The 27,155-nt window shown below is 39.2% G+C and overlaps 2 protein-coding genes across 11 annotated transcripts in view; one reads left to right on the top strand and one right to left on the bottom strand.

Moving 5' to 3' along the window:
- Nucleotides 1–1,199: 1,199 nt before the first annotated feature.
- LOC125780433 (E3 ubiquitin/ISG15 ligase TRIM25-like) lies at nt 1,200–11,239 on the bottom strand. The gene is made up of 6 exons (XM_049485993.1): nt 9,547–11,239; nt 9,240–9,335; nt 5,480–5,713; nt 5,233–5,377; nt 3,467–3,562; nt 1,200–2,899 (listed from the first exon to the last, which is right to left on the bottom strand). The coding sequence occupies exons 1-6, from the start codon at nt 10,135–10,137 to the stop codon at nt 2,367–2,369; spliced, it is 1,695 nt and encodes a 564-aa protein (XP_049341950.1). The 5' UTR covers nt 10,138–11,239; the 3' UTR covers nt 1,200–2,366.
- Nucleotides 11,240–12,065: 826 nt separating this feature from the next.
- The window catches only part of aak1a (AP2 associated kinase 1a), a 70,752-nt gene continuing 55,662 nt past the window's right edge, over nt 12,066–27,155 (top strand). For 4 of the 10 annotated variants that reach the window (XM_015601701.3, XM_015601699.3, XM_015601698.3 and 1 more), the window contains exon 1: nt 12,066–13,701. In XM_015601701.3, the coding sequence (XP_015457187.3) occupies nt 13,539–13,701 (163 nt within the window). In that variant the 5' untranslated portion in view covers nt 12,066–13,538. The remainder of the gene's footprint in view (nt 13,702–27,155) is intronic. The other 6 variants (XM_015601703.3, XM_049485650.1, XM_015601700.3 and 3 more) reach the window with 3 other exon arrangements.

The following is a 27,155-nucleotide window of genomic DNA, read 5'->3' as shown; positions in this document are numbered from 1 at the left end:
TCTAGTGTGAAGACTCCACAATCAGTGATGGTTTGGAGTCATGTCATCTGCTGGTATTGGTCCACTGTGTCATATGAAGTCCAGCAGGGCCGTGCGTAGAAACCTTTGGAGAGGCAGGTGCTCAAAGTTAAAAGGGGGCACATGGAGCACGAATTTGAAACACCATACAGAAACATACCTTACAATATAACCGTTGATTTGTGGTCTTAATGTGGTGTTACTGTAAACTACAAATGAACAGAATTCTAGATTGTTCAGAATGTTAGAGCAGTGATTCTTAACCCTGTGCCTGCATATTCCCTCTGTTCTGCATATTCTAGAGCTTCCTTTGCTTTAAAGGCACTTAAATATGATATACATAATGATTGATTTATGGTCCAAATGGGGCTAAGGGATTTTAACAGGTAAACTCAATAAAGGCTTGTTTATTAGCTGATCAGTTGGATCAGGTGGAAAATACCAAATTTTAGGGCAGTGATCGGAGTTGAACTGCTTTAAACTACCAACATACAGTATTGTACTAAATTCTCAATATCCACAACATCCAGCTTATAGCTAGATAGTTAGCTAAATTAATTTCCATTCACATAATGAAGTCCTGCACTCCTAAATTAATAAACACAATTTAAAAAGGAAATTGTTAGCTGATCAGGCACATCAGGGCAAGTTAAACATTTTATATCGATTTTTTTTTTCAAACCTTAGCTACCTAAGCTAGCTAATTCTAAAGTTAATCTAACTCAGACGCTGCATTTTATTAAATACACAGTGAGTTTGATGTGTGTTTTGATTTGTGTAGTTTTAACCAGCTATTAGAAATAATCTCATCACAGTTTACATGGTTACCTCCGTTCATTTATTTGAGAAAAATCGCTATATATCCATATTAATTTTAACGTCAGCTGCTGCTGCAACACGCTGTTTAAACTCAGAGTAAGGGGGGCTTCCCCCACCTCCGCGCTCACAAAACCAGCAAGCTAATTGGCTGTTTCCCCTGAAAGGCGGGACTTTATCCTTGAATCGGCACTGTGATTGGCGTTAAGAGATTTCTCATTCACACAGCGATCAGTGTCCTGTCTCCTCAGTAATACAGTTTTTTTTATTATAATATAATACAGGAAATTTACAGGAAAATACTAATACGTGAAGACAGCGAAAAAATTGACAAAAGGGCACTTTGGGCAGTAAGGGCCCTCAGCTGAAAAGCTTTATAAAGATGTATATTTTATTTTCCAGCAGGACTTGGCACACTGCCAAAAGTACCTGTACCTGGTTTAATAAACACAGTACCACTGAGCTTAACTGACCTGCAAACTCACCAGACCTAAACCAAACGGAGATTCAATGGGGTATTGTCAAGAATAAGGCGAGAGACATCAGACCCAACAATACAGACGAGCTGAAGGCCGTTATCAAAGCAACCTGGCCTTCCATAACATATCAGCAGTACCACAGACTGCTACAGAATGAAGTATTTTACTAGAAGAGGAAATATATCAATATGTTGCCATTTTTGTAAAGCAAACAGTTTTTTTTAACAAAGACGCTATCATTATTGCTACTCTGTGCTTGTTTAAAAGGCTTATAATTGGAATTTAAGGTCTTCGGTACTGAAATAGTTGATACTTTTCTCTAAAAGGACAAAACAGACATTCTTCAGATATAAAAAAGATCAAACATTGATAAACTATGATTTTGCTCATTTGCTCAGCAGAAACCAATTAATTCATTTTGGACTCACTCGGGATCGCCCTCTGGTGACTGACAAGCCCAAAAGACATTTTTAAGTGAGTAGTCTTCTCTTTAGAGGTTTTCTGCTGCTTGCAGGTGAAGTGGAAAGAAAGTGGATGAAGCTTGTTGTTCAGAAAGGGGGAGCTGCTGTATTTAATAGTTAAATTAATTTATTTTTTGAACTTTTGAACTTTTTTCATCTTAGCGGAGATAATGTCTGTTTAAAACAACAAAATACACATCTTTTTTTTCAGTTTCCTGATTCTGGGACTAGATCTAAGGGTACTTGTGCAAAGACAGATAGAGTTGTGTTTCTAGAATTATACTGACTAATAATGTGACTAGATTTAAGAGCCACGTTATTATTTTCATGTTTTGATAAATTTAAAGCAAAATCTAAATATTATCATTGAAATCAAATGTTTAGTTATTTTCTGCTTGATATGACAACTGAAATACACAGTGGAAAAGACATTTTAAAAGTACACATTCCATAATATATAAAACACACAGGACAGACTTCAAGCTGCTGTATTAAATGTTTTGTTTCTAATAGTCTGTCAGAATCTAGACTGGATTTTCCTAGACTCTCCATAAGACTGTAGATGATCACATGATCAGCTTCTATCTGACATTTAAATAAGATCACATATCTGAACAACATTGTTATAATAATAAACCCCAAACCCAGGATAGAGGGGCTGAGTGAAGGTGGTGTGGACTCTGTGGAGGAGGGTCATTGTGTCAGAGACGCTGTAGAAGGACAGAATTCCTGCACTGTGATCCACATACACTACTATTCTGGAGGATCTGGAGACTACAGGGAGTTTAGTCTCTTTATTATTGTGTCTGAAACAGAAACTAGAACCCCAGCAGTACAAACTCCAGGACTGATTATTAGACCCAAATCCAGACTCATAAGATCCTCTTTTCCTGCTGATGGTTTTATAACAAACTGTAATTTCAACATTACTGCTGTTAAACTCAACCTCCCAGTAACAGCGTCCAGGCAGACTTTCTCTACAGAGAACTTGATAAACCTCTTCAAATCTCTCTGGATGATCAGGATATTGTTGTTTCTGGAACATCAGTGTAGCTTTTCTGTTTCTCTCAGACAGAGCGAGGAGTGTGTGTGCTGTGTTTGGATCCAGAGTGAGCTGACAGGAGACTGATGGAGAAGAGAAAAGCAAATAATTAATGTTTCTTAAAAGCTTTTATTCATTCTATTTTAAAATTCCATATCATATTTCAAACACTCACACAATAATTAAAGTGTCCAACAGTATAAATGTAAATTTACATTCTGTAAATCTGTCCATGTGAATTTCAAGTAGTTTTGTTGTCAATAAAACTGTGAATGTGACTTCAGTGTGAGGAGTGTGTGGTCGACTCTCTCTAGATCTAAAACTCAGTGTCCAGCAGAGGACGCTCTTTCACTAAAGTGTTGATGAAATGAATGATCTGAGTCTGACTGTAGTCTACAGCTATTGCAACTATTAGCACTAAATAAAACGTCTAATAATAAAACCATCATTTCTCTGTTGAAGCGTCTCACAGATATTTAATTTATTCTGAAAATAAAGATAAATCAAAGTGTGAGGAGGAGAACTGCAGTATTGTGTCTGATTATGATTTTATATCAAGCAGCGTGTAGATGATCTACACTGACTCTGAAGAGCTTCTGAGTTTAAAATGTAAATGTGTGTGTATGGTTGAGTAGGTGTGTGATTCTCACATTTCAGGAAGTCCTTTCTGGTCTTTGGTTCAGGAGACTGAAGGAGCTGTTGTGGTTTCTGAAGAGGAGTAGCCTTCATGGATGAAGAAATAAACCCTGAAAATGACAAAACCTCTTAGATAGCAGCAATAAATCATAAATGATCACTGGATGTGTAAAAACAGATAAAGTAGCAAAATCTTAAAAGCTTTGGTGAGAAAATAAGTATTTGATCTAAATACAGTGGTATAAAAAGGTTTGGACACCCCTGATCATTTTCATGATTTTCCATTATAAAGTATTAAAATTAAATTATTAAAATGTATTAAAAATCATATAGTATAGTAGTACAGTAATATTTGAGAAGTGAAATGAAGTTCATAGGATTTACAGGAAGTGGACATCCCAACAGAAAATTTTCATCAATATTTAGTAGATCATCCTTTTACAGAAATACAAGCCTATAAACTCTTCCTACAGCCTCCAATGGGGATTTAGCCTCTGGTTAAAGGTATTTTGGACCATTCCTTGTTACAAAACATCTCCAGTTCAGTCAAGTTTGGTGGTTTCTGAGCATGGACAGCCCGCTTTAAATCACACCACAGATTTTCAATAATTTTCAGGTCTGGGGACTGAAATGGCTATTCCAGAACGTTGTACTTGTTCCTCTGCATAAATGCTTTAGTAGATTTTGAGCAGTTTTTAGAGTTGTTGTCTTGTTGAAGTATCCTGCCCCAGCACAACTTTAACTTTCTCACTGATTCTTGAACATTGCTCTCAGGAATCTTCTGATATTGAATGGAATCCATGTGACCCTCAACTTTAACAAGATTCCCAATACCTGCACTGATCGCACAGCCCCACAGCATGATGGAACCACCACTAAATTTCACTGTGGGTAGCAAGTGTTTGTCTTGGAATGCTGTGTTCTTTTTCCTCCATGCATACCGCCCTCCAAATAACTCAGTTTCAGTTTCATCAGTCCACAGCACCTTATTCCAAAATGAAGCTGGCATGTCCGAATGTGTTTTAGCATACCTCCAACGACTCTGGTTGTGGCGTGTGCACAGAAAAGGCTTCTTTTGCATTACTCTCCCATACAGCCTCTCCTTGTGCAAGAGTGCGCTGAATAGTTGATGCACAGTGACGCCATCTGCAGTAAGATAATGTTGTAGGTCTTTTGAAGCTGGTCTGTAGATTGACTATGACTGTTGTCACCATCTTTTGCCTCTGTTTATCTGAGATTTTTCTTAGTCACACTTCGAGCCTTAACTAGAACTGTGCCCGTGGTCTTCTATTTCCTCACTATGTTCCTCACAGTGCAAATGACAGCTAAAATCTCTGAGATAGCCTCATGTATCCTTAACCTAAACCATGATGTTGAACAATCTTTGTTTTCAGGTCATTTGAGAGTTGTTTTGAGGCTCCCATACTTCAGAGAGGATGTAAAGAGAAGACAAACTTGCAATTGGCCACCTTAAACCTTTCTTATAACTGGATTCTCCTGTGTATGTAGGTCAAGAGTCAGCTTGAGCTTACCAAATTCAAATCAATAAAATGACAAAGTTACCATATCTGTGGTGCCCAAACTTTACTGTACTTCACTGTAAGTTGTTTGGAATAATGGAAATAAAGATGCAGTAAAACTACAGTTTTCTGTCTAAAGGTTCTGCCAGTCAGCTTCTGTTCTTCGATTTGGATTAGTGAGAAAATCTACCATGACATCACATTAAATTCTCTTTCTCATATTTTCTTTAAGATTCATCTTCTCACATAATTCTTTATACCTCCAGAAAACCTGAGCAGTTTTGGTTCTACTTGTTCCATCACTCCAGTCACAGCTTTCTTCAGTTCCTCCATGGAGAATTGTGGACTGACTGGGATTTGGGGTAAGTCTGCAGATTGAGGAGGAGCTGAGAGAGACTGGAAACTCTGCAGAGAGATAAAGAAACACACACAGATAAATACACTTTGTGAGGGACACTCCTACCTCTGTAGTGTTACTGTAGATGATCAGAGAGTCAGAGATGTTACCTGGAGGAAATGGACGGGATCCTCTGAGTGTAGAAGCTTCTCCAGTTCAGCGTCTCTCCTCCTCAGATCAGCAATCTCCTGCTCCAGTTTCTTCAGGAGATCTTCAGCCAGACTCAGTTCAGTCTTCTCCTGAGCTCTGATCAGCTCTTTCACCTCAGAGCGTCTTCTCTCCATGGACTGAATCAGTTCAGTAAAGATCTTCTCACTGTCCTCCACTGCTGCCTGTGCAGAGCGCTTTTAGGAGACACACAGAGAGGAGGAACATCTAAAACCAGCTGTTTTACCAACAGGTGCATCTCACAAAGATGTAATATAATTAAAAAGTGACTTTATTTCAGTAATGTAGGTTCAAAATATAACTCATATTACATATATGTATTACACACAGTATGATCCAGGGCTTTGCAGAGACCTTTGGAGGGGCAGGTGCTCAACGTCAAAAGGGGGCACATGGAGCATGAATTTGAAACACCCTTCAGAAACATACCGTACAATATAATCAGTTCCCAACCCATAATTATAAAGAATGTAACATGCATTCACAACATACCATATAATTAAATTAAGTGTTATGTGATCATGACAAGATGTAAAGAAAACTAACTTTAAACATGGCTCACTTTGACCTGCCATACTGCTTATTGTTTGTAGGAGATTCTGTGCTAAAAAAAAGGCTGCAGCCATGGCTGACCAAACTAACAGGACAAGTTGCTCATTCGTAAACTGAAAGAGAAACGTTAATGGGGGAACAAGAATAAAGGAGGGGAGGAGGTACAGCCTATATCCACAAAGCTATTTAAGCTGTGTATTAACTGTGGCTCCTCTTCCACAAACACACACACAGTGACATTTTATACTTTTTCAAGACATATACTGTATAGCTACTAATTTGATCCATGGTGCTGATTAATAATCCGCCACTAATTATTTATAAATCTGACAATAAGGTAAAAAAAATATTAAATTATATAGAATTTGTGCTTGACGATCCACTTTGTGCAAGACAGCAAGGTCATAAAAGTTACATGTTTTATACGTATGCATATTTTATTTAATTCGTGTGCATACAAATTTTATAAACAAGTTCTGATTTTTTAAATGAGAGGTTGAGAAACTATATATCTCTCTGATGCACTTTGTCCATGACAAAAAAAACATATAGAAACAAAACGAAGACCTACATACAGACATACAAACATACTATTTCCTCTCAGCATGCTGTGTGCTTAGTTAGCGGCTTAATTAGAACTTTGGCATGATTTGCGCTGGAGCTGGGCCAGATCATTTTTGCTATTTGGGGTGTGTGAGCGTCTGACTCTGCACATACTCTCATAAGTATGGAGAGAGATTAGTCCTAAAACTCCTGACACATGTGTAAATGATAATCCATAAGTTACACATACATCACAAATACATTTCACTGTTCACAAATAAATACATTTCAATCTGTCTCACGACCTGCAATTTGAACAAATACTGTTATACACATTTCTAGTTTTTATATATAAATTCATAATTTGCATGTTAAACTGAATGCATTTCTTTTACATGTACTTGCATATTTTTTTAAACTGAAGTCTCAACCTAAAAAAAATTGAGAGTTTTCTTTCGCATTTCTGCACCTGATCCATAAACAAATGCACCACTCCATTAAAAAATGTGGCATCAAGCGAACAAGCCGCCGCGAGGGGGCGCTGTTGATTTGGATAAACGGTGTAAGGCAGGATAGGCTTCATTTGTTCGCGTTTGCGCTCGTTTCTATCTGCTTTTCGAATTGGTGACTTTTTAATTCTGTTGTAAACTAGTCCAGGTTATTTCGTACTTTAACGTATAAAAAAACAGTCAGAATATGTTTATATGCTCATAAAAAAACCTACAATGACTAGATTTCGCTTCGTTTTCCGCTCCGTGCAGTAGACTGAATTCAGCTGATCTAGTGTATTTCTATACTGTTTACATAAAGCTACATTATTCTGTTCAGATTCCAGTAAGTATAGTTTATTGGGATTGTCTAGTCTCACCACACTCACTAAATAAACTTCTTACTTTTGCAGTACTAATGTGTCTTATTTTATAGCTTTTTATACATACAGTTGTTTACAGCAGAATACTCAGAGAACAGAGTTAAACTGGAGTGGATTTAATGTACAGTTATGATGCTAATAAACTATAATTCTTTTACCATTTCACTCAGTAACTTTGAAACTATCTACACCACTTTTACACTGAAAACACAAGGTAACATTTAATTGAAGTCTGGGGAAAATAAATTATTTTTACAAGCACTATTTGGAGTAAAGACATTATTTTCTGGTTTGTCACAACATGGCTTTATTAAACAGGAACCACGTTTCCCAGACTCTGGTTAAATATGTTCCCCTGTGTTTTCAGTGTAAAAGTGGTGTAGATAGTTTTAAAGTTACTAAGTGAAATGGTAAAATAGATATAGTTTATTAGTTCACTCTATTTTACAACAAAAGTAAAAAGTTTTTTTTAGTAAGAGACTTTAGTAAAAAAAAATGCAAGTATATGTAAAAGAAATGCATTCAGTTTCACATGCAAATGATGATTTATATATAAAAACTAGAAATGTGTATTTATGAGTTTAACAGTATTTGTACAAATTGCAGGACGTGAGACACAGACTGAAATGTATTTATTTGTGAACAGTGAAATGTATTTGTGATGTATGTGTAACTTATGGATTATCATTTGCACATGTGTCAGGAGTTTTAAGACAGAGTCAGACGCTCACACACCCCAAATAGCAAAAATCATCCAAACGTTCTGGCCCGGTGTCCTTTTCGCGCGGTGGGCCAATACAGGTGTACAAATATGGTTTGCAGACATGGGCCAAATCCGGCCCAGCACCGGGCCAGATCTCAGCAATTTCTTTACTCATATGGCCCACATCCGGGGCCTCATTTCACATCTGGATCAGTTCCGGACCGGAGGCGTACAACTTTGGCCCAGATCGGTATCTCCTCTGGCCTGCATCCATATGCCTGGATCCGCATCTCCTACAATTATTAATATTATAAATAAATTATTATAGTTAAATTATTGGAATGTTATCACAAACCGGACCTGCGACTACGGATCTGCCGTAGGAAAAACGGATCCGGATCGGAGTCGCCTGTCTGGGACAGGATGCAGTTCACTTCACTAACTTCGTCAGTCATCTTGTAAGAATACACCGTGGCGTGCACAAACAAATAGCGCTGCATCTCACCGGACCGTCAGCTGTGCTCTCTCCTCTGTATCTAGCAGTTTAGCAGCGCCTAGCTGCAGGGCACGTCGTGTGAGTACGTTAGGGCAGAGAGGGCACGTCTATGCGGATCATGTAACCGACCGAGAGTAGATCTAAATTATTATTATTTTTTATTGTCATTATTATTTTTTATGGACACAGACAGATTTTCACACATAAACTTGCAAAAAAATGACAAAGGGCACTTCGGGCAAAAAGGGCAAAAGGGGCAGGTGCTTTAGCACCCTCCGCCTACCCGCCATTTCTAGTTTTAATTAATTACATTTTTTTATTAGTTATACAAATAGGTACATTGAAAAATTGCACCAGGCAACAGGAAGTTACAGCAACAACTAAACAATGTCAAAGATAATTTTCCAGCAGGACTTGGCACTCACACTTACCTACACTGCCAAAATTATGAATATATCTTAAATATTATTCTCTCCTCACTGGAGGAGAGCTCTGACTGAGAGCTGAAATGTCTCCTCCTGTGCTCAGTATACTCACCCTGAGAGTCTCCATAGTCTTTCTCAGCTCCTGCAGTTTCTTCTCCGTCTGCTGGATTCTCTGCTGGGATTTCCTCTGAGTTTCCACCAGCTGCTTCTGTAGACCAAATACAACAACATTCACGAGTCACCACACAAACAGTGTCACATTATGCACACATAGTGAGTCAGTTGTGAATGTTACTTGCACCGTGTCTTTTACTGTGTTTATTACAGCTGGGTGTCGGCTGACTGAAGTTCATTCACTGAGATGCTTCACATTTGGAATAAGCGTTATGTTATGGCAGGACTGACAGTAAAGTTCTTACCTGTTTCTGAGCTCTTTCTGCTGCAGCTGAGACTGTCTTATGACCACTGTGTTCATCCATCACACACAGAAGACATATACACTGCTGATCAGTGCGACAGAAAACCTCCAGTAGTTTATCATGAAGAGAGCAGATCTTCTCCTGCAGGTTCATGGAGGCTTCAACCAGTTTGTGCTTCTTAAATGCAGGAATTTCATAATGAGGCTGAATATGAGCTTCACAAAAGGAGAGCAGACACACCAGACAGGACTTAACAGCTGTGTGTTTTGTTACGGTGCAGACGTCACACTCCACACCTCCAGATCCAGCAGGAGAATCAGCAGCAGGAGGAGCAGCTTGGAGCCTTGTCTTCCTCAGACCCTCAGATAGTTCAGCCAGCATGGTGTTCTTGTTGAGAACAGGCCTTGGAGTGAAGGTGTGTCTGCACTGAGGGCAGCTGTAGACCTTCCTCTGATCATCTCCAGCCCAGCAGTGCTTAATACAACCCAGACAGAAACTGTGTCCACAGGGAATAGTCACTGGATCCTTCAGTAGATCCAGACAGATCGGACAGGTGAGCGAGTCCTGAGTTTTAAGAGCAGCTTCTGCCATTTTACTGATCACACAGAGACAAACAGACCGAGCAGAAAGAGAGAGTTTCTACTTTCGTTTCTCAAGAGTTTTCCCCATTCAGTGGGAGTGGCTTTTGTGTTTGTGAGGAAAGAGTAACTGAGCCAACAATACTGAGCTAGGACATATTGCTGGTCTAAATCACCTCCTACAACGGATCTGTCTGTTTCAGAAATATTATTAGAGCAACAAGTAACACTCACATTATCTCTAAAATGAATAAACACCCAGGCAGTCTGTTTTTTTTCACCATCTTTTTGAGTTGGTGAAGTTGGTGCAGACACATGTGAAGTCCGTCACACCTTTTTCCGAGCTGCTGCTGATGCATCATTACCTGAGCGGCTAGCGCGCTCGGAGGAAAGCACAGCGACTAGGCCCCGATACATCAGCCCACAGACGCCTCGTGCAGCCCAGCGTCACCTTTAAGCGTGATGGGGAGAGAGCACCATCTACCCACCCGGAGGGAGCAAGGCCAATTTTGCTACCTCTGGGCGCTAGCAGCTGATGGCAAAGCTGCATGAATGAGATTCGAACTGGCGACCTCCCGTTCATAGTGGCAGAGCATTAGACTGCTGGACCACTCATCTTCCTGATACCTTTCTCTGAAGGCTCTCAGTTCTAATTCTTCAGGTTCAAGGTGCTTCCTCCTCAAACAGCTATAACACGTATTTGTATCAGGCTACAAACGGGGCTGCTTTATGAATTCATGCAAAGCATGTCTTAAAAGCATTTGACACTGCTTTACTCTTATTAAGTGTGGGCATACCGTTTGCTAATATTACTTTTATATTTTTTTCCACTTTTTAAGTTAACTGATCATTTATCAGTTTTAAAATCTGTTATTTCACTTGTTTTAGTGCTTTTTAAAACATGTTAAAAACTCACACTATGCAGCCTTTCAACACAGCTTTCACCTAAATATCTAAAATAAAATGATGTAGCCTAAAATACACACTTGCTGCTCATCCAACACTTCTCATTCTTGACCGTTTGCTATCAGCCATTGCTCATCATTCTCATGTAATAGAGATAACATTACCTCCATCACCTCTAAAGTCCCTGTGTAATCCTAACTTTACTAACATTATTACCTGTTTATGTGCTACACATTCCTGCTCAGTCTGTCCCTCGGTTTCTCCGTCTCAAGCCTGCTCTCCCGGTCTGCTGCTCAACACTAAACGTACCACGCAGAGAAAAGGTGTAGAACTGGCAGACACACATGTGCATTCACTTGTAAACACTCGGGGGTACACTGGCAAGCCCACGCTTTCTTCTTCACACACACAATGCAAAGTAGATCTGAGGAGATGGGCGTGACTAATTTTCGATTCAGAGAAACCTGGAATGGAGTGGAATGGAACGGCGTGGCAATTCTAATCACAATGCACTGTACTGTCAAACAAAATCCCGGACATTTTTTTACGTCTCAAAAGTAGGACATGTCCGGGAAAAAGAGGACGTGGTCACCCTACCCAAAAATGCACCCTGCCACCCCTGAATTTTCAACCGTGAATCTGGCAACCCTGCTCAGAATCCTGTCTTTTTTCGTTTTGTTTAACTTGAAAACAAAATCTCGTAGAGGTGCAGTGTACAGTACAATAGAGAAAATAGAAACACAAAGAACAAGGAACTCCAAACTAAGCACATACAACAGTGTAAGGCAAGAAAAGGAGCAAGCATTCAAAACAAAATGAGTTTGGCAACATTTGAGGTTATTTTTTGGGCACATTTTGACTTCAGATGGAATAATATAATTTAAATTCAGTGAAAAGGTGATCAAAGCATGGGGCAGAGTCTCTCCACTTAAAACATTGAATGTGATATTTAGCAAGCAAGAACACAACATTTACTACATCGGATGTAGCAGAAATGTTAGCAATTTTTAAAGACAGTCGGTTTTTTAATGTCTCTCCAAAATGTATTTAAAACGGGGCAGGTGAAACTGAATCCTGCCTGAGTAGACAGCACTTCTGCCTCATCATTCAGAATCTCCGCTACAACAGCTCCCTCTGTCGCCCGGTCCGCGAAATGACCTCAGGTTTGACGTCAAGCACTTTTTGTGGACTACAACTACCAGGAGCGACCGCACACCGTGGACATTGTAGTCCAGTAAAAACGGGCTGCTGTGAGATTAATCAACTTCTGCAGCGTTTAGATATTTATTATAACGAGGTCCTGACCTTTGCGGTGAGGAGCAGAGACTAGCAGGACGGTTTATCGGTCCGGATACGCAGGAAAGTCTGTAGCTATGTTTACAGCCTCGACCGGCGTTACGTTTCCTGGTGTTTTGGGCTGAGTGTGTATTTTGTGGAGGATCACGGAGGAGAGGAATCAATGAGGGAACCGAGAGAGACCACCAGCGAGACCTCCCAAACCGCGAGACTCTGACTGAATTTCTGGAGAAGACTGGGGACGAAAAGAAAAACAGCCCCGTGGCTCTGACTGCGGAGGAGATCACCTGTCAGCTTATTAGCCGTTGACTTTAGCTAGTTAACAGAGTTAACAGTAGCTAGTTAGCTTCTGTGCGGCTGTGAGACGCTGTGCTGAGTTCTCTGTTGTGTGACCTTAATGAATCAGCCCTGCTGTGTTTAGTTAACGTTAGCTGTTATATGTATGATTCCTCAGCCTTTTCTGGATGGGATTCCTTCATTCGTAGCTTAGCTAGTCCACCCTGGTCCTCTGCCATACTGTAGAGTTTAGTAATCTGCCAGCTCAGGGTGTTAACCGACCATATCCGGGGAGATAGCGTTAACGTTAGCGTTGACATTAACGTAACGTTATGTCAACAAGCCCTGCTAGCTAGCCGGCCAGTCCAACAGTTAGCTAATAAACTAGCTGCATTCAAAGCTAGGGGTAGTTAGCGTTATGTCTTGCTTGTGACTCACCCGAGAGGTATCCTTAGCTAGCCAGGTAGAAAGCCAGACCAGTTTTTAGAGTTGCTGTTAGACGGGCTGTTAGTGTAGATTACCTAGTTAGCTTGTTAAATTAGCAGTTCATTCTATTGCTAGCTCCTTCAGTCCTATCCTAGCTAGGTTAACTGACTATATATAGTTAACTATCTTATTTAAACGGGTAGCTAACAGCTATTTGTTTGGTTATCTAACCTAGTTAGCTTACCTATGTTAACTTATTTCTGACAAAGCAGCTCATTTTCGAGCTCCCTCGCTCTATCTCTTCATCTCTGAGTGTTTACCCTCGTTTACCCTAGTTAACTAACTAGCTGACCTAGTCCTCGTTTATTATTATTTTTTCTTCCCTCGTTCCCTCGTTGAACTGGAGACGTTATCCTAGCTAAAGCCGGTGGACATTACTTGGACCCACAACAGGCTGTAATTCATGTTATATAACTTCACCCGGCACGCTTTCTTGTTGTGAGAGTGACCATGAAGAAGTTCTTCGATTCCCGGAGGGAAATGGTCGGGTCTGGGCCCGGTTCGGCGGGGGGAGGAGGCGGCGTTGCCGGGTCCGGCAGCGGAGGCACTTTCATCGGTCGAGTTTTCACCATCGGCCGCTATCAGGTGACCGTGGACGAGACCATTGCTGAAGGTAACTAGCTGTTAAACTGTGCTGCAGTGCTGTCTGCGTGGTTCCCTCACTCTTTTTCCTTTCTGCAGAGCCCCTTAATGTGACCTAAGGATTCTGAAGACTAAAAAGCATTTTACTGATAATTACTAATAAATTTGACTCATCCAAACGTGTGAATGGGGGATAGCACATATGGGTACAGGCAAAAGTAATTTTGATTTTATCAAATCAAAAACCTCTGGAATATAATCAAGAGGAAGATTGCTTGAATTTTTGCACCAGGAGTGGCATAAAGTTATCCAAAAGCATCGTGTATAACTGGTGGAGGAGAACATGCAAAGATGCATGCAAATTGTGATTTGGTTATTCCACCAAATATTGATTTCAGAACTCTTAAAACTTTATGAATATGAACTTGTTTTCTTTGCATCGGTCTAAAAGGTCTAAAGGGTCTAAAAGCTCTGCCTCTTTTTTGTTGTTTCAGTCATTTCTCATTTTCTGCAAATAAACGCTCTAAATAACAATATTTTTATTTGGAATTTGGGAGAAATGTCTTCTGTAATATATGGAATAAAACAACAATGTTAATTGTACTCAAACATATACATATAAATAGAAAAACCAGAGAAACTGATTCAGAAACTAAAGTGGTCTCTTAATTTTTTCCAGAGCTGTATACACACACACATACGTACATGCATATAAACACACCAGTTTACTTTATCTTATAGTTATATTTTATAGTGTCATTTGTTTATTGGCTGATTGCACCATGTACTGCGCTGTTTTACCAAGTTTGTATACCCTTTAAATATCTGTCAGTTTATTTATTATCGTATTGCCTTGTTTCAAACAAATGGATGTCTAAATTTTCTTTAGGATCAATTATCTATCCATACATCTGAACCAGCTGCCAAAGTATGGACAGTTCAGTGCTAGACGAGGGTGTCAAAAGTAAAAAAAAAGAAAAATTATTTAGACATGAAACAAAGTATAAAAGGAAAATTAACTTAAAGGAATAAAATGTTATCAAGAATTAGTATACGTATAAGCACACTTATCTAATTTATCTAGATGCCATGATCTGTTTTTGATTGAGGTACATTTTAATAAAGTGAACATAGTTTAATAAACATAGTTAGGCCTGTCACGATAATTACATTATAATTATCGACTTATGCAGTAAATAGACATGACCTCATATATCTGTTCACATAAAAAACAGTGAACAGTATTTTAGCTAGTAATTAAAATGTTGTTGTCTTTAAAAGCATATATAATTGTTATGCTATTTTATTATCATTATGTCAGAGGCATTTAATGGTAAAAAAAAAATACAATAATATTATTTATTGCAATTTGTACCGTGACAAGCCTACACATAGTTAGCCGTATTTGTCTTTTTAAACAAAATAAACTGTGTGTAAACATTAAATGGACTTTAATGTGTGTCTGAATATCAGATAAACAGCATCAGATTCACAGTGACTTGTTTATGAACGTCAGATTATTATGAAATGAGACATGTGTGAGTGCAGGCCTGGACAGACTGGACTGCTGCTTCAGCACAGAGATCAGGAGACTGAGGTCAGGACACAGCGAGGGAGGGTCTGAGCCACCAGAAGGGTGTCAGGAATCCGAAGTGAGCTGCCTGTCCATCCGACGGGTGCAAGTGTGCGCAGAATTTTTAGCTGTGACTCACGCCTGAGGTTTCTGAGGGCAGTCTCTCTAGCTTCCCTCTTATAAAACCACTCTTGTTTTGAGGGATCTAAGAAATGTTGTTAGAATTCTTTTCATAATTGAGGGCCCTTTATGTGTGTTAAACAGCTGAATAAGAATTCACGAGGGCCAGCTTATTAATGAGCCATTACAGAGTTGAAGATAATGTTGTAACAGTAATCCGCTAAAATGTGCATGGCAGGGGGACGAGGGGTTAAATAGGACATTGGTTTGGATAGGTCATTTCTGTCTTGCTACCTTCTCAGCTCAAATAATATTTGGAGAGTGATCTTTTTTTTTCTCAAATATCATTTGTGGTTGTAAAAATGCATAAAGTTTACAACAAAATTGTGAGGCTCTCTGTTTAGACTAATGTTGGACCATTTTATCAATTCACACATCAAACAGTGGCCTAGTTCTGTAGTTCCTGAATCTGGTCTTGGAGGACTCTGTTCCCTGCATATTTTAGTTTTTATCCTGCTTCCAACACACCTGCTAATCCAGCTAATCAGCTAATTAACAAGTCCTTTCTGAAAATAGCTTTGGAGCAGGAAACTACCGAAATATGCAAAGCAGGCTCTTTTTTTGGAACCTTTATTGGGAATTACTGGCCTAACACACACAGCATGCTAGATCAGCTCTAATAAATAAATAGAAAACTCTTTGTCTTTATGTGTAGAACCATCTGCACAATGACCTTGTACGTCAACAGAAATCCTTGTCATCTGTTTTGCAAGGGTCATACTGTTTTTCTTGGTCATACATCTTACACTTCATCATGTTGGAAAATACACTGGCCGTTCTGTGTGGTTTCTGTACAGTCCCCCATTAATGGAGCATCTGTGGCCAGAGGTTAGCATGTCCAAGGATCATGTTACTAAACGAGTCCATTACTCAAACTGTTCTGCTTAACACAATCCACTTGCTGTGTTGCCCCTTGTTAAATCAAGATTTCTGCTAACAAGCTTCCAGTCGGTTTAGGCTTAACAAGGACTTTTGGTTGTGCTCCAGGGATGGGTAATCCCAGTGTTTCCCAGGGGTTTCACAGCCTAGTGATTGTCCTACTCAAGCATGTGCTGTTCAAGGGCTAGTGAACTATTGTTTACATGAACTGATGTTATCAGGGTTGATATGTAGCTTATGAATGTAAAAATATTTGATATACCAAAAACAACAACTTTATCAATTTTCAAACACAGCATAGAGTTTTAATAAATTGTTCGCAAGTAAAGATTGGTGGGAGACAATGGTTAATTTTGTTTTGTTTAAAATTCAGCCACAAGAGGGCAGTGTGGTACTTTTTTGGTTTTTGATCCCACTGTTCTGATTGGATAAAAGGTAATTTTTTTTACTCTGGTTTTATTCACATGATAATGTCTTTTAATGCTTTGATAGTATCGTAATAGCAATGCAGTATATTTAATTGTAACTGCTGTAACAGCATACGTAGTATATAGTCAGGTTCTTTCAAATAAACAGCCCTAAAGTAACTAGCAAACAGAACAATCGCCCTAGATTTTACACGAGAGCTACTACATCAACAGAACAAGACATTGTTGTGGCGTCGCTCGACTGGTCATCAGTTGCCACCGCTAGCTAACTGGCTTCTCCAGTAAAATTCAAAAACAAGTTTGACTTTAGATCTTTACTGAAGCACTTATCATCCAAAGCACCTCGAATGAGTGAACAGTATTACCTGCTCTGCTACTCCTTGGAATGTCACAGTAAATTATGTTATCATACCTTAATTTTTTTCATTGACCTCAGTTTTACACATTTGTAATTATTAGCCCATTACCTTAAATGACCCAGTATGTTGACTGGGGTGGGAATCACATAGCATGTCGCGATAGGACATTATCACAATATGTTGCCCACAATAATTATGATGATATCTTAATACTGTGATTCTGTAAAATTCTATATATCGTAAGGCAATTCTCTGCAATACTTTGCAGCATCTTTGTTGCGTCCTGCATCCTGACGAAAATACAATAATCCTAAATATGAAACTACCAGGAATTATGGATTTATCACAATGTGATGGCATAGCTTGCTTGTTTTTTCTTTAACTACACTCTTTCAAACGTGGCATTATTGCAGTGTTGTAAAATAGCCATGAACTGCCATAAATTAGAACAGTTGTTGCTGCTGTTAAAATTATATTTGAAGCCATGTATCGATAACATAGCAAACAAAAACAATAATACATATCTCCGTATTGGTATTTTGTCCCATCCCTAATGTTGTTAATTTTGTTTACAGTGGTTTTGTATTATTTATGCTTTATTTATTTAGGATATTTAACATTTTGATATATTCCAAAGTTCTGAATATTCTTACCAATTTACAATTGACAGCTTTTAAAAGAACATAGTTGTATTTTCAGTGGCAAAAAATGAGTACAATAGGATAATTTATTGCAGTTTATTTCTGTAGCAATATATGGTCCAAATAATTAGTTGACATTGTGACAGGCCTGCTTTTGCTTTGTTAACTGCAAATGCATTGTTCTGTTTTACTAAGCCTTGTTTATAACCAGCATGCATTAACCAACATTTGACAAAAGGTCTGAGACATTACCAGGTTAGGTAAATGCTAAATTTTAATGTGTTAAGCCCATTTTTGTCGAGAAATCTTAATCAGCATTTTGCACTATAGTGTGATTTTTTTTTTTGTTCTGCATTAAACAGTTCATTTATGAAAATTAAAGCTGGTTCAATTGGATCTTTCTTTTCTATGGAATCACTGACAGAACCCATTAAAGCTTGTTTGTAAAGCTTTTTTTTTAAAGCAAGATAGCCAGGTGTCCACATAAGAAGCACCACTTGTTTCTTTACTTGAAGTCCACCACCATTCAGTATCTATCTGTTTCCATATGGCTACATTTAAAAAAAGAATAATAAGAAATATAAAAATACTGCAGAAGGGTTTTAATGGTTATAGCCTAGCTTAAAGAACCTTTGTAGCGCCATAGTTTTTTTTATGAGTCTAGTGTTTATAACAAACATTCTTTAAAAGCTAAGCCTGTCGGTAGCCTAAAGGTGCAGCGCTGCCTTTGCTGTGGTTTTTGAGTCATAGAGCACGTCTCAACATCATGCTCCTGGAAGCAATTTCTCTTCCTTTGTTACACTGTGCTGAACGCCTCTCTTTCATTCAGTCCGCTACCTTTCTATCTCTCACTGAAAGACAGCAGCATTGACAGCCTTGCACACATACGTAGGGCTTGTTTTGCAGCTTTGGCCTCGGATAGTGATTCATTAGCATGGTGAATAAGGCTGGCCTGCTTCGCTGTGCTTCACTTTTCAAGGCTGTCTCTTGGCCTCATTGTGTAGAAAGTAGGCTGAGTCATCTCCCTGTAAAACCTGTTCACGCAAAACAGGACGATGGGTCACGGCGAAACACTTTTACGAGCTCAAACTGCTGGCTTTTCTGATGAATAATGTCAACTTAAAAGCTACTAGCTGTGAGCTTAGTTAGTGCTGGGCTGCAGTATATTTGGTACATCACCAAATTCAAAATTCATATTGACATTTATATGATTAATAGTAATGAATTATATAATGTGGTGGAGTCTTCCCTTGAGACAAACCAGTCAATACAGCGGTAATAGGGAGCCTGATTTTAATAAAATGTAAAAAAAATAAATACAATTTCAACATACTGGAGCATCTGCTCTCCTTGTCAAGTAAACGCATGATAATATGAGAGGGTAATTATTAGGGGTGTAATGGTATTTGTATTATTTGCAAACCACCATAATGCGGTTCGCGTAAATGCACGCAGAATACACGGTACAGCCTATAGGCGACTCTTTCGCTCGCCCTTTACCTCGCTCTCTCTTTCTCGCTCTCGCACTTTCTGTCTCACTCTCTCTTTCTATATCGCTGTCTGTCTTTCTTTGTTTAGGAAAAACAATATTTGTCATGTAAACCCGTTAAAGTAATGCTGCTGGGTTTGTTTTTAATAAAGCTCCACAATCAGGCTCATTGTTTGTTTGTTCCAACAAGATCCAAAAAATAGATCTCTCATGATGACAGTAGGAGAGAACCCTGGTTTCAAGCATTTAATAAAAGTGCTGAACTGTGAATTTTCTGTAACGTTACACCCCTAGTAATTAATATGAAAGGCTTAATTGTTACATATTAGCACAATGATTCTGTACAACTCTATGCTCTATGCTACAGTACAATCTTTGTCTCAACATATCTGATGCCACTTATTATATTTTGTTTGCTCCCCACTTTGGAGTACTACTATTTTCAATTTAAAGGAAACAAGACACACTCCTCAGACTGTGGTTTAATCTTTCAAGTGATGTGATAGTAGGTGATTTTAAGGCTGTAAGGGACATGTTCAGTCACTGTTAGTTAATTTAGGCCTTTATAAAAGGAATATGAGGCTGTATTTTATTTAAGGCTTTAAGATATCTGTGATAACATTTTGAATGACAGAAAAAGCAAGTTGTGTTACTGTGCTTACATGAAAAGAAAATACTTACTTACATGACATAACAAGGCTGCAGGCAGAGTGAGGTAGAGGTCCTGACACCAACCTACCAGACTTCTTAGTTTGGGAAAAATGAGTGCAGGAGGAGATTTGAGGAGATTAAACTAATGTAGGATCTTTTATTTATCGTGTTTCACATCTATATCGGGATGTCCAACAGCATTTTTGAATATCTGTTTTTTTTTTTGTTCATATTACTCACCTTCAGTTTCTTCCCCAGATCGAGATGAAAAAAAAAAAAACTTTTAAGGGGAATTAAGATCTTAATACTTCAAGTTAAAATTTGAGCACATTATACGCAGATAATATAATAAATCTAGTTACTCTTTAAGAAAAAATTGTGTAGGACAGGATCTCGTGAAAATAACATCTAGCATGTGTAACTTTCAGAATTACTTTTTCGATAAATAAAGGAGCATCGAACTGAGGTTCTAAGAGATATGCATTAATTACAGAAAATCTCACTGTGCTTTTTTACCAAAGAAATCTGTTTCTTCGACCAGTTCTGATTGGGCATATAAGAACCATGATCTGGTGCTTTTCAGCGACTCAGCCTGCTTTTAACCAGTTTAAGTGTAACTTAAAATGCCAGAACGTTGCAGGTTCCATGTCGGTGGAAAAGCTCAATCAGTGACTAATGTCCATTAAAGCGTGCTGCCGTCAGTTCGCTGCATTCAAGCACAAAGGGCTAAGAACTATAGATGACCAGAGCCTGGTGGTGCCAGTACACATATCCAAGTAACATAATAACTTATATTAAAATTCTATTATTTTAAGTATTTTAGTATTTAGAGTTCTGTAACCTAACTGTGTTTATTAAGTAGATACACAAGCACTGTTGGTCCATTTGGGCCTTTACGAGGGGAGTATCAGCTGTATTTCCGTGTCAGCAGTCCTGCCTAGGCTTTGTGTTTTGGAATGTAAGGTCATGCTAAGGTTGCGGGCCAAACTCTCTTTAAATAGAGGGTTCTAGTCAGGGTCAGCAGCTGGGACTAGGTTGGTCTTGACCTTCTGCCAAGTGAGCAAGAGAATTCTTGGACAGCTTTTGTTCTGGAGGGGTCAGCAAGAAATGATGGAGCTCATCATTTTACACTCATACACCCTCCTCTTTCTCCCTTATGGGCATCCTTATTGCATTGCAGGTGCTATTCATAGTCTTCCTGAAAGCATCCATACAGAATGTGTTCTGCCAGCCAGTCTGTTGTAAATCTGATTTCATTGGGGTTCCTGCAGTGAGGGACACTTATTCCCACAGGCTCTGTCTGACAAGTATCTCTATCTTAGAGTTAAAGTATCTTCTGTTTATAGATCAGCTGTTTCATTTCTTTTGTTTTTGGCCATTTCAAACAAACACATTTTACAATTTGATGTTGAGTTATTTATTATTACTGTTAAATGAGTATGGTTAAACATGTAGGAGTCCTACTTTCTCATCTGTTAAATGTCTTCTCAGTGCTGTAACTCTGTAGATTGGATCCAATGTCCAGTTGTCCATTTTCACCTCTGTTCATTACAGTACAATATAATCTATTCAGCTACACTGTACATGCTGTCCTCTGTTGCTTTGCTCCACACCCTGAGTTTCCTTTCTAGACCTTTGCCTGTCAGGATGCTACGGCCTTAGTGTCAGTGCAGCTACAGGTCCCCTGTGGGGTTAAACAGATGGGTACATTTTAAATAGGGTCATTTGTAGGTAAGTAGAGTAGTGACTTTTCCCTTGTTTAGTTAAAACCATATTATTTTTTTTAATATTAAGTGCAAATTTGTTTAAATACCACTTTTCACAGTGTGAAAAATGGATATGAAGGTTTTAACAGAGAGACAGGCGGAATTTGCTTTTGAGCAAGTCAGGGAGGAGAGTGGCAAGAAGCAACCCATTCAATCTAGAGGAAGAGACTTTGAAAAGAACAAATGATCACTGATTCCCAACAGTGAGTCAGATTTTATTAACACTGTACACTGGAATTTGGCCATCGCCTTTAACCCTTCCCTGCAGTTAACACACATACACGCTAGTGTATAAGACACAGTAATTTTGTGAGAACACATGCATGGAGTGGTCTTCTGGCATTGCTGTGGCTATTGAACTCATAACTGTCTTTGGCCCAGTGCTCTAACTACTGAGTCACCACTGCTCCACAAAATGCAAATAGAAGAAAAACATTCAATGCAGTTTACATTATATGACTTTCATTTAATTACACACAGTATGAAGCCAAGATATTTTGTGTTTTTCTGGGCAACTTTAATGATGTAAATATACATCAGTTCCTGCACTCGGACACCTTTATTGTTTGGGCAGATTTTTAGTTTAAAATTTCAGCTAACAACATACTTCAGTTCCTATTCCGATATATGCAGGATGTACCTAAAAGTTCCACAGTTGCAGTCCATTACTGGAATAGCTTAGATGCCCCTGTCACCAGTGGACCAGTTGTCTTTTTTTTTTTTTTTTTTCGTCCACATTTGTTGGGCACTGACCACTGCATACCAGGAACTCCCCACAAGACATGCCTCATGCTCCGACTAGGGTTGCAGCGGTAACCGGTTTCACGGTATACCGTGGTATTAAAATGCACGGTTATCATACCGTGTGTGTTTGCTTATTACCGGTAAAACGCAAGCCAGCGGAGAAAGTCACCCGGGCATGCGCAACTCTGCTCCGCTTCAGCTACTCAGCACACAGTGGTGAGAACGGCAGAAAGTGCATCAGACTAGAGCTTAGATTCTCTGCCCGAACCAGACCTGACCCGAGGACCGACCCGAAATCGGGTCCGTTCGGGCCGAGATTTCCCACCACATTCCTCGGGCCGGGTCGGTTTGGGCTCCAGAAAATAGTCTGAGATGTAGGCATCTGTTTTTTAATTATATATTTTATTTTTAAATAAAGCTCTGGTGTGATAGTCACAATGTTAATGCTAAGTAACCAATTATTATTGTTAATGAAAACGAACCAAATAACGAAAACTGAAAGTGAAACTTAACTAACTTATTTATAAGCGCTGTTTTCACTCCCGCAGTTCTACAGCGGGAGGTGTTGTGCCGATTCTGTCCGCGAAGCGGGAGTCGGATTGAGCAGGGAGTCGGATTCGGCATAACAGCGGCAGCGCGGTTGCACCTCGCGGTCCGCGGTGTTAGTTGTAAGCGCTCGCGCTAGCCGCAAAACACGACAGAAAACACTGAGAAACTGCAGAATTATGAATTGGACTAAAATGAGCACGAGGAGATAAAAGAGAACCTTTACCTGTGAGTAGCTCACATCAGAACACGCAAATCTCTCTCTCTCTGTGTGTCTCTCTCTCTCTCGCACGTGAACTTCTCCGCACTGTGTTTAGCTGTTCTTAAAAATCATTTTTATTAAATAATAGTTCTATGCTTCTATGTTAGTGTTAATTAACATAATTCTGATCATATTTCGCTCATTCAAACAGCCTGAAAACAGACTTGTAATCTTGTAATCAACAAGCTTGTAATCAATGTGGCCGTAGTCACAGCTAAAGGAGGAAATACATCAAACCTGTTCTCCCATCTCCGAGAACACCACCCTGCTGTGCAGCGCAAAGTATGTGTTCAGTTTATAATTTTACCTAAATAACCTAAATAAAACTTATTTGTAGTCGTGCACAACCCATGCGGTAAGCGCCCGCAAAAGCGCTGAGTTATCCGAAATTTGGGCACGCAGGTACAGGCGTGAAGTGCGTGCTACGATGGATTCACGTGTCCGTGTAAAGGTCCTGGCCGGACTGGATGTGAAAGACGCCATTCATTTACATGCGTTAATTTTCAAATTCTGACGTGCCTGTTTTTCATATGTTGAAGGTTTTAAGGTGTGAAAGCCTTAAAATAGAAATCTCTATTGTGAGGATCATGTCAGAAATAAATCCCCTCTTTCTGCAGTATCTGGTTATATACCAACTTTTTTTTATATATATATACACTCTTAATGCCCTTAGGAGTAGTGGAAAAACATGGTTTCCTTCACCTGATGGTGTAGTTTCTACAATAAATAGTTAATTGAACAAAAAAACTTTGTTGTAATTTCTTTAAGGGTCAGTTTAATAATATATGTAACAAACTGTGATACCGTGATAACCGTGATACCGCGGTATTTTCCGAGACGGTTATCATACCGTGAAAATCTCATACCGTTGCAACCCTAGCTCCGACATAGTCGTCTGTTAGGGCTAGCTTTTAACAATGATTTCAAATCTTTATTTAAATTCTCCAATATTGATTCATATGTAAACCAAAGGTCGTTCTTTAAAATTATCCTATTTTTTCCCAAAGTACAGCCATCCCTAGACTGACAGTCCACAATTGCAACTGAAATATTCCTAAATGAATCAATATGGCCCGATTGACTGACTAGACATACCAATTTGTCCTGTCTAACATCTCTTTAAAATAAGGCAGTTTGATTTATCTATAGAAAGAGTAAGTCAGTGCACTTTTTAAAGAACAAATTAAAATGCATGAAAGAACAATTCAGATTTTTTTACTGCATTGTGCGGCAGGAGATAAAGGCACTCTTGATCATTTAGAATGTGATTTCCCTTGATGTCCATTGTCTTGCTCATTCCATTGTAGTCACTTATGATTATGATTCTGAGCAAAGAAACAATAGTGTAGCTTGAGCAAAGACCCCCTACCCTCCATGCATGTCATTTTTGGACCCAAGAAGCTGAGAAGTTTGCTTTTCAGATGCTTAGCTGAAATATTTTATCTTTTCTCTGTAATTCTCTAGTTACTCTCATGTCCTGGAGGCAAGAGAATTAGACATTTGATTAATTAGAAGTAATAATATTGTCATCTGTTAGTTATTAGAATAGGCAGGTTCTAGGTTCTGGGCTGGGCGGGGTTGCTGCTGAACAAATGAGAGGACTGTGTGTGTATGTGTGAATAATAGATGGTCAACGGCTGATTTATTCATTACAGTCACTGATGGCCGCCATCTGTCAGTCCCTAATCAGTGTGTGTGTGTGGAATGTTCAACAGTGTGTTTTGGGTTATATTAGCTGTATTGAGTGTCAAGTTTTTTTATTGTTATTAATAATATACATACACTGACAGGAACTAGTATAATGTCCCATGACTTTTACCATATCCCGTGGAAGTTAAAGAATGGTGCACTGACCTGCAGGATGGGTTTGTTGGGCCTCTGCATTAAATGTGGATGAGTCCCTTGTCTGAATGGACAATTGCATGAGTGGTAGTGCCTTCTATGACATATTCCTGATACAGGTGACAAAGTGGATTGAGGAATTAAGTGTCTGGCAAAACGTCTGAAATTAAATCATAATGAAATCATCTATCAGACTAACATCTATCAGATCTATCAGACTTTTCTCGAGCTCTGAAAATTCGCATTACCTCATCATTAGCATGCTGGACAGTGTTTGACTTCCCTCACAACTTAAACAGGTGGGGGCATTCCAAAGCCATCACTTGAAGTAACACTTCATAATAAATGTACATATACTGCTATCCCATGACTTATGGCTTGTGTATGTTTGGCACTGATTAGGGTCTTTTAGCTTTCATGGTTTGTATGCAGGTAGCTGTTAGCAATTGGTGCTAGCTTTCGCTCATCAGCTAATCAACTCTTAGTCTGTTTTGGATGTTCAGGCCGTGCTTAGTTGGGTCACCATGTGGAAGAATGGCTCACAAAGGTGTTTTCTTGTTTGGTCAGTGGCAGGATCTGGATCTCAGGTTGCGGTCACGGTCACTGACGGCTGGTCTGAGCCAGTTATGAAGCACTGAGTCATGGTAAAAGCACACAGGCATAGTGTGTGTGTGTGTGTGTGAGTGTGATACAGCAGCGCCCTCAGACGATTTTAAACTGTGCATGGCTGATGTTCATCAAACCCACATAGACACACACACACAGTAAGAGAGAGGGGGAGGGAAAGGAAGAAAGGAGTGATATCTCCTCTCCAGCAGGACAGACAGTTCAAATTTAGCTGCGTCCCACAGAGCCCTGCGTGTGTGTGTGTGTGTGTGTTTATAAACAGTGCAGTTGTTCAGTTCTCCAGGACCATAAGCTTCTGTGAGGGCACCATTTTGTCCAGGTTTGTGATGAAAAATGTATAGTAATGAAGTAAAACTACTTCACTCCTGTACTTAAGTACTAAAATACTGTATCTGTATCTACTGAATAGGGCTGCACGATATATCGTTTAAGCATAGTCGTCACGATGTGCGCATGCGCAATAGTCATATCGCAGGACTTGCAATGTCACTCAAGGCAATTAAATCAAACATGTCATGTTGCAATGTTTTGATTTCTGACACAAGAAGTAGATACACAGCGTTGTCTCTGTGTCTGTGTAAGTGACAGGCTGCTGCTTCCTGAGAAGCATGAGGTGGAGGGAGAGGGTGAGGTGGGGGCAGCAGTAAACATGAGGTAAACGCATGGCCTCCATCCACATGCTTGTAAACGCACGTGTCTAATGCTGTGCAACTTAGTCCAGCACAGTTTTGTGCAGATATTTCCAGTTACAGCTGAATTCATTTTAATCCCAGAAAAACACTCTTATTTACCTTTTAAAAAGCCATTTAAATGCTTGATTAAAGGGCCGATTACTGTTGTTTTGCTGTTTTCCTTGGCTTTTGATTGCTTGGCGCTGACTCAGCTCTTGATCGGTCCAAACGCGAGGCAGTGCACAGGTGGCGATGGGACTGGTGACATCATGGGCCATGCATAGTTTAACATCGTGATATTTATCGCTGAAAATAGAACATTTTCAATGGATTTTTTTTACAATATCGTGCAGCCCTGCTACGGAAGTATTTTTTTTTTCCTCTTTCTTCCATTTTTACTTGCAATTTTAATTTTAATGCAAATTTTCAATGAGTTTAATACTTTTACTCCCATACATTTTTATGCACTGCTTCGTTACTTGTTACAGTTATTAAAATGTTAGGAATCATTTCAAACCCACATTATCACTAAAGCCAGAGCGGTTTGATGAAGCTGCTCATCACTGAGTGATTCAAGCTGATTCTATAAGAAGACCACACTGCTTCTGTTCTGCCTTTTACTCAGAACTTTCCACTGTCGTACCTCTGTTCTGGAGAGGCATGTCTGGACACAATGTTGGGGTTTTCCAAAAAAAATTAAATAAAAAGAAAAATGTGCCCCATTACCTTAAATTACTTTTCCACTCCTGCTCTACACATAAAATGCTGATCCTGCTGGATTTGATTCCAATATCGGTAATTAGGAATGTTCATGACTTGAATACCTT

The sequence above is a fragment of the Astyanax mexicanus genome, chromosome 12 (assembly GCF_023375975.1).
Source record: "Astyanax mexicanus isolate ESR-SI-001 chromosome 12, AstMex3_surface, whole genome shotgun sequence".
NCBI lineage: Eukaryota > Metazoa > Chordata > Actinopteri > Characiformes > Acestrorhamphidae > Astyanax > Astyanax mexicanus.
This window is presented reverse-complemented; position numbering and strand designations above follow the sequence as displayed.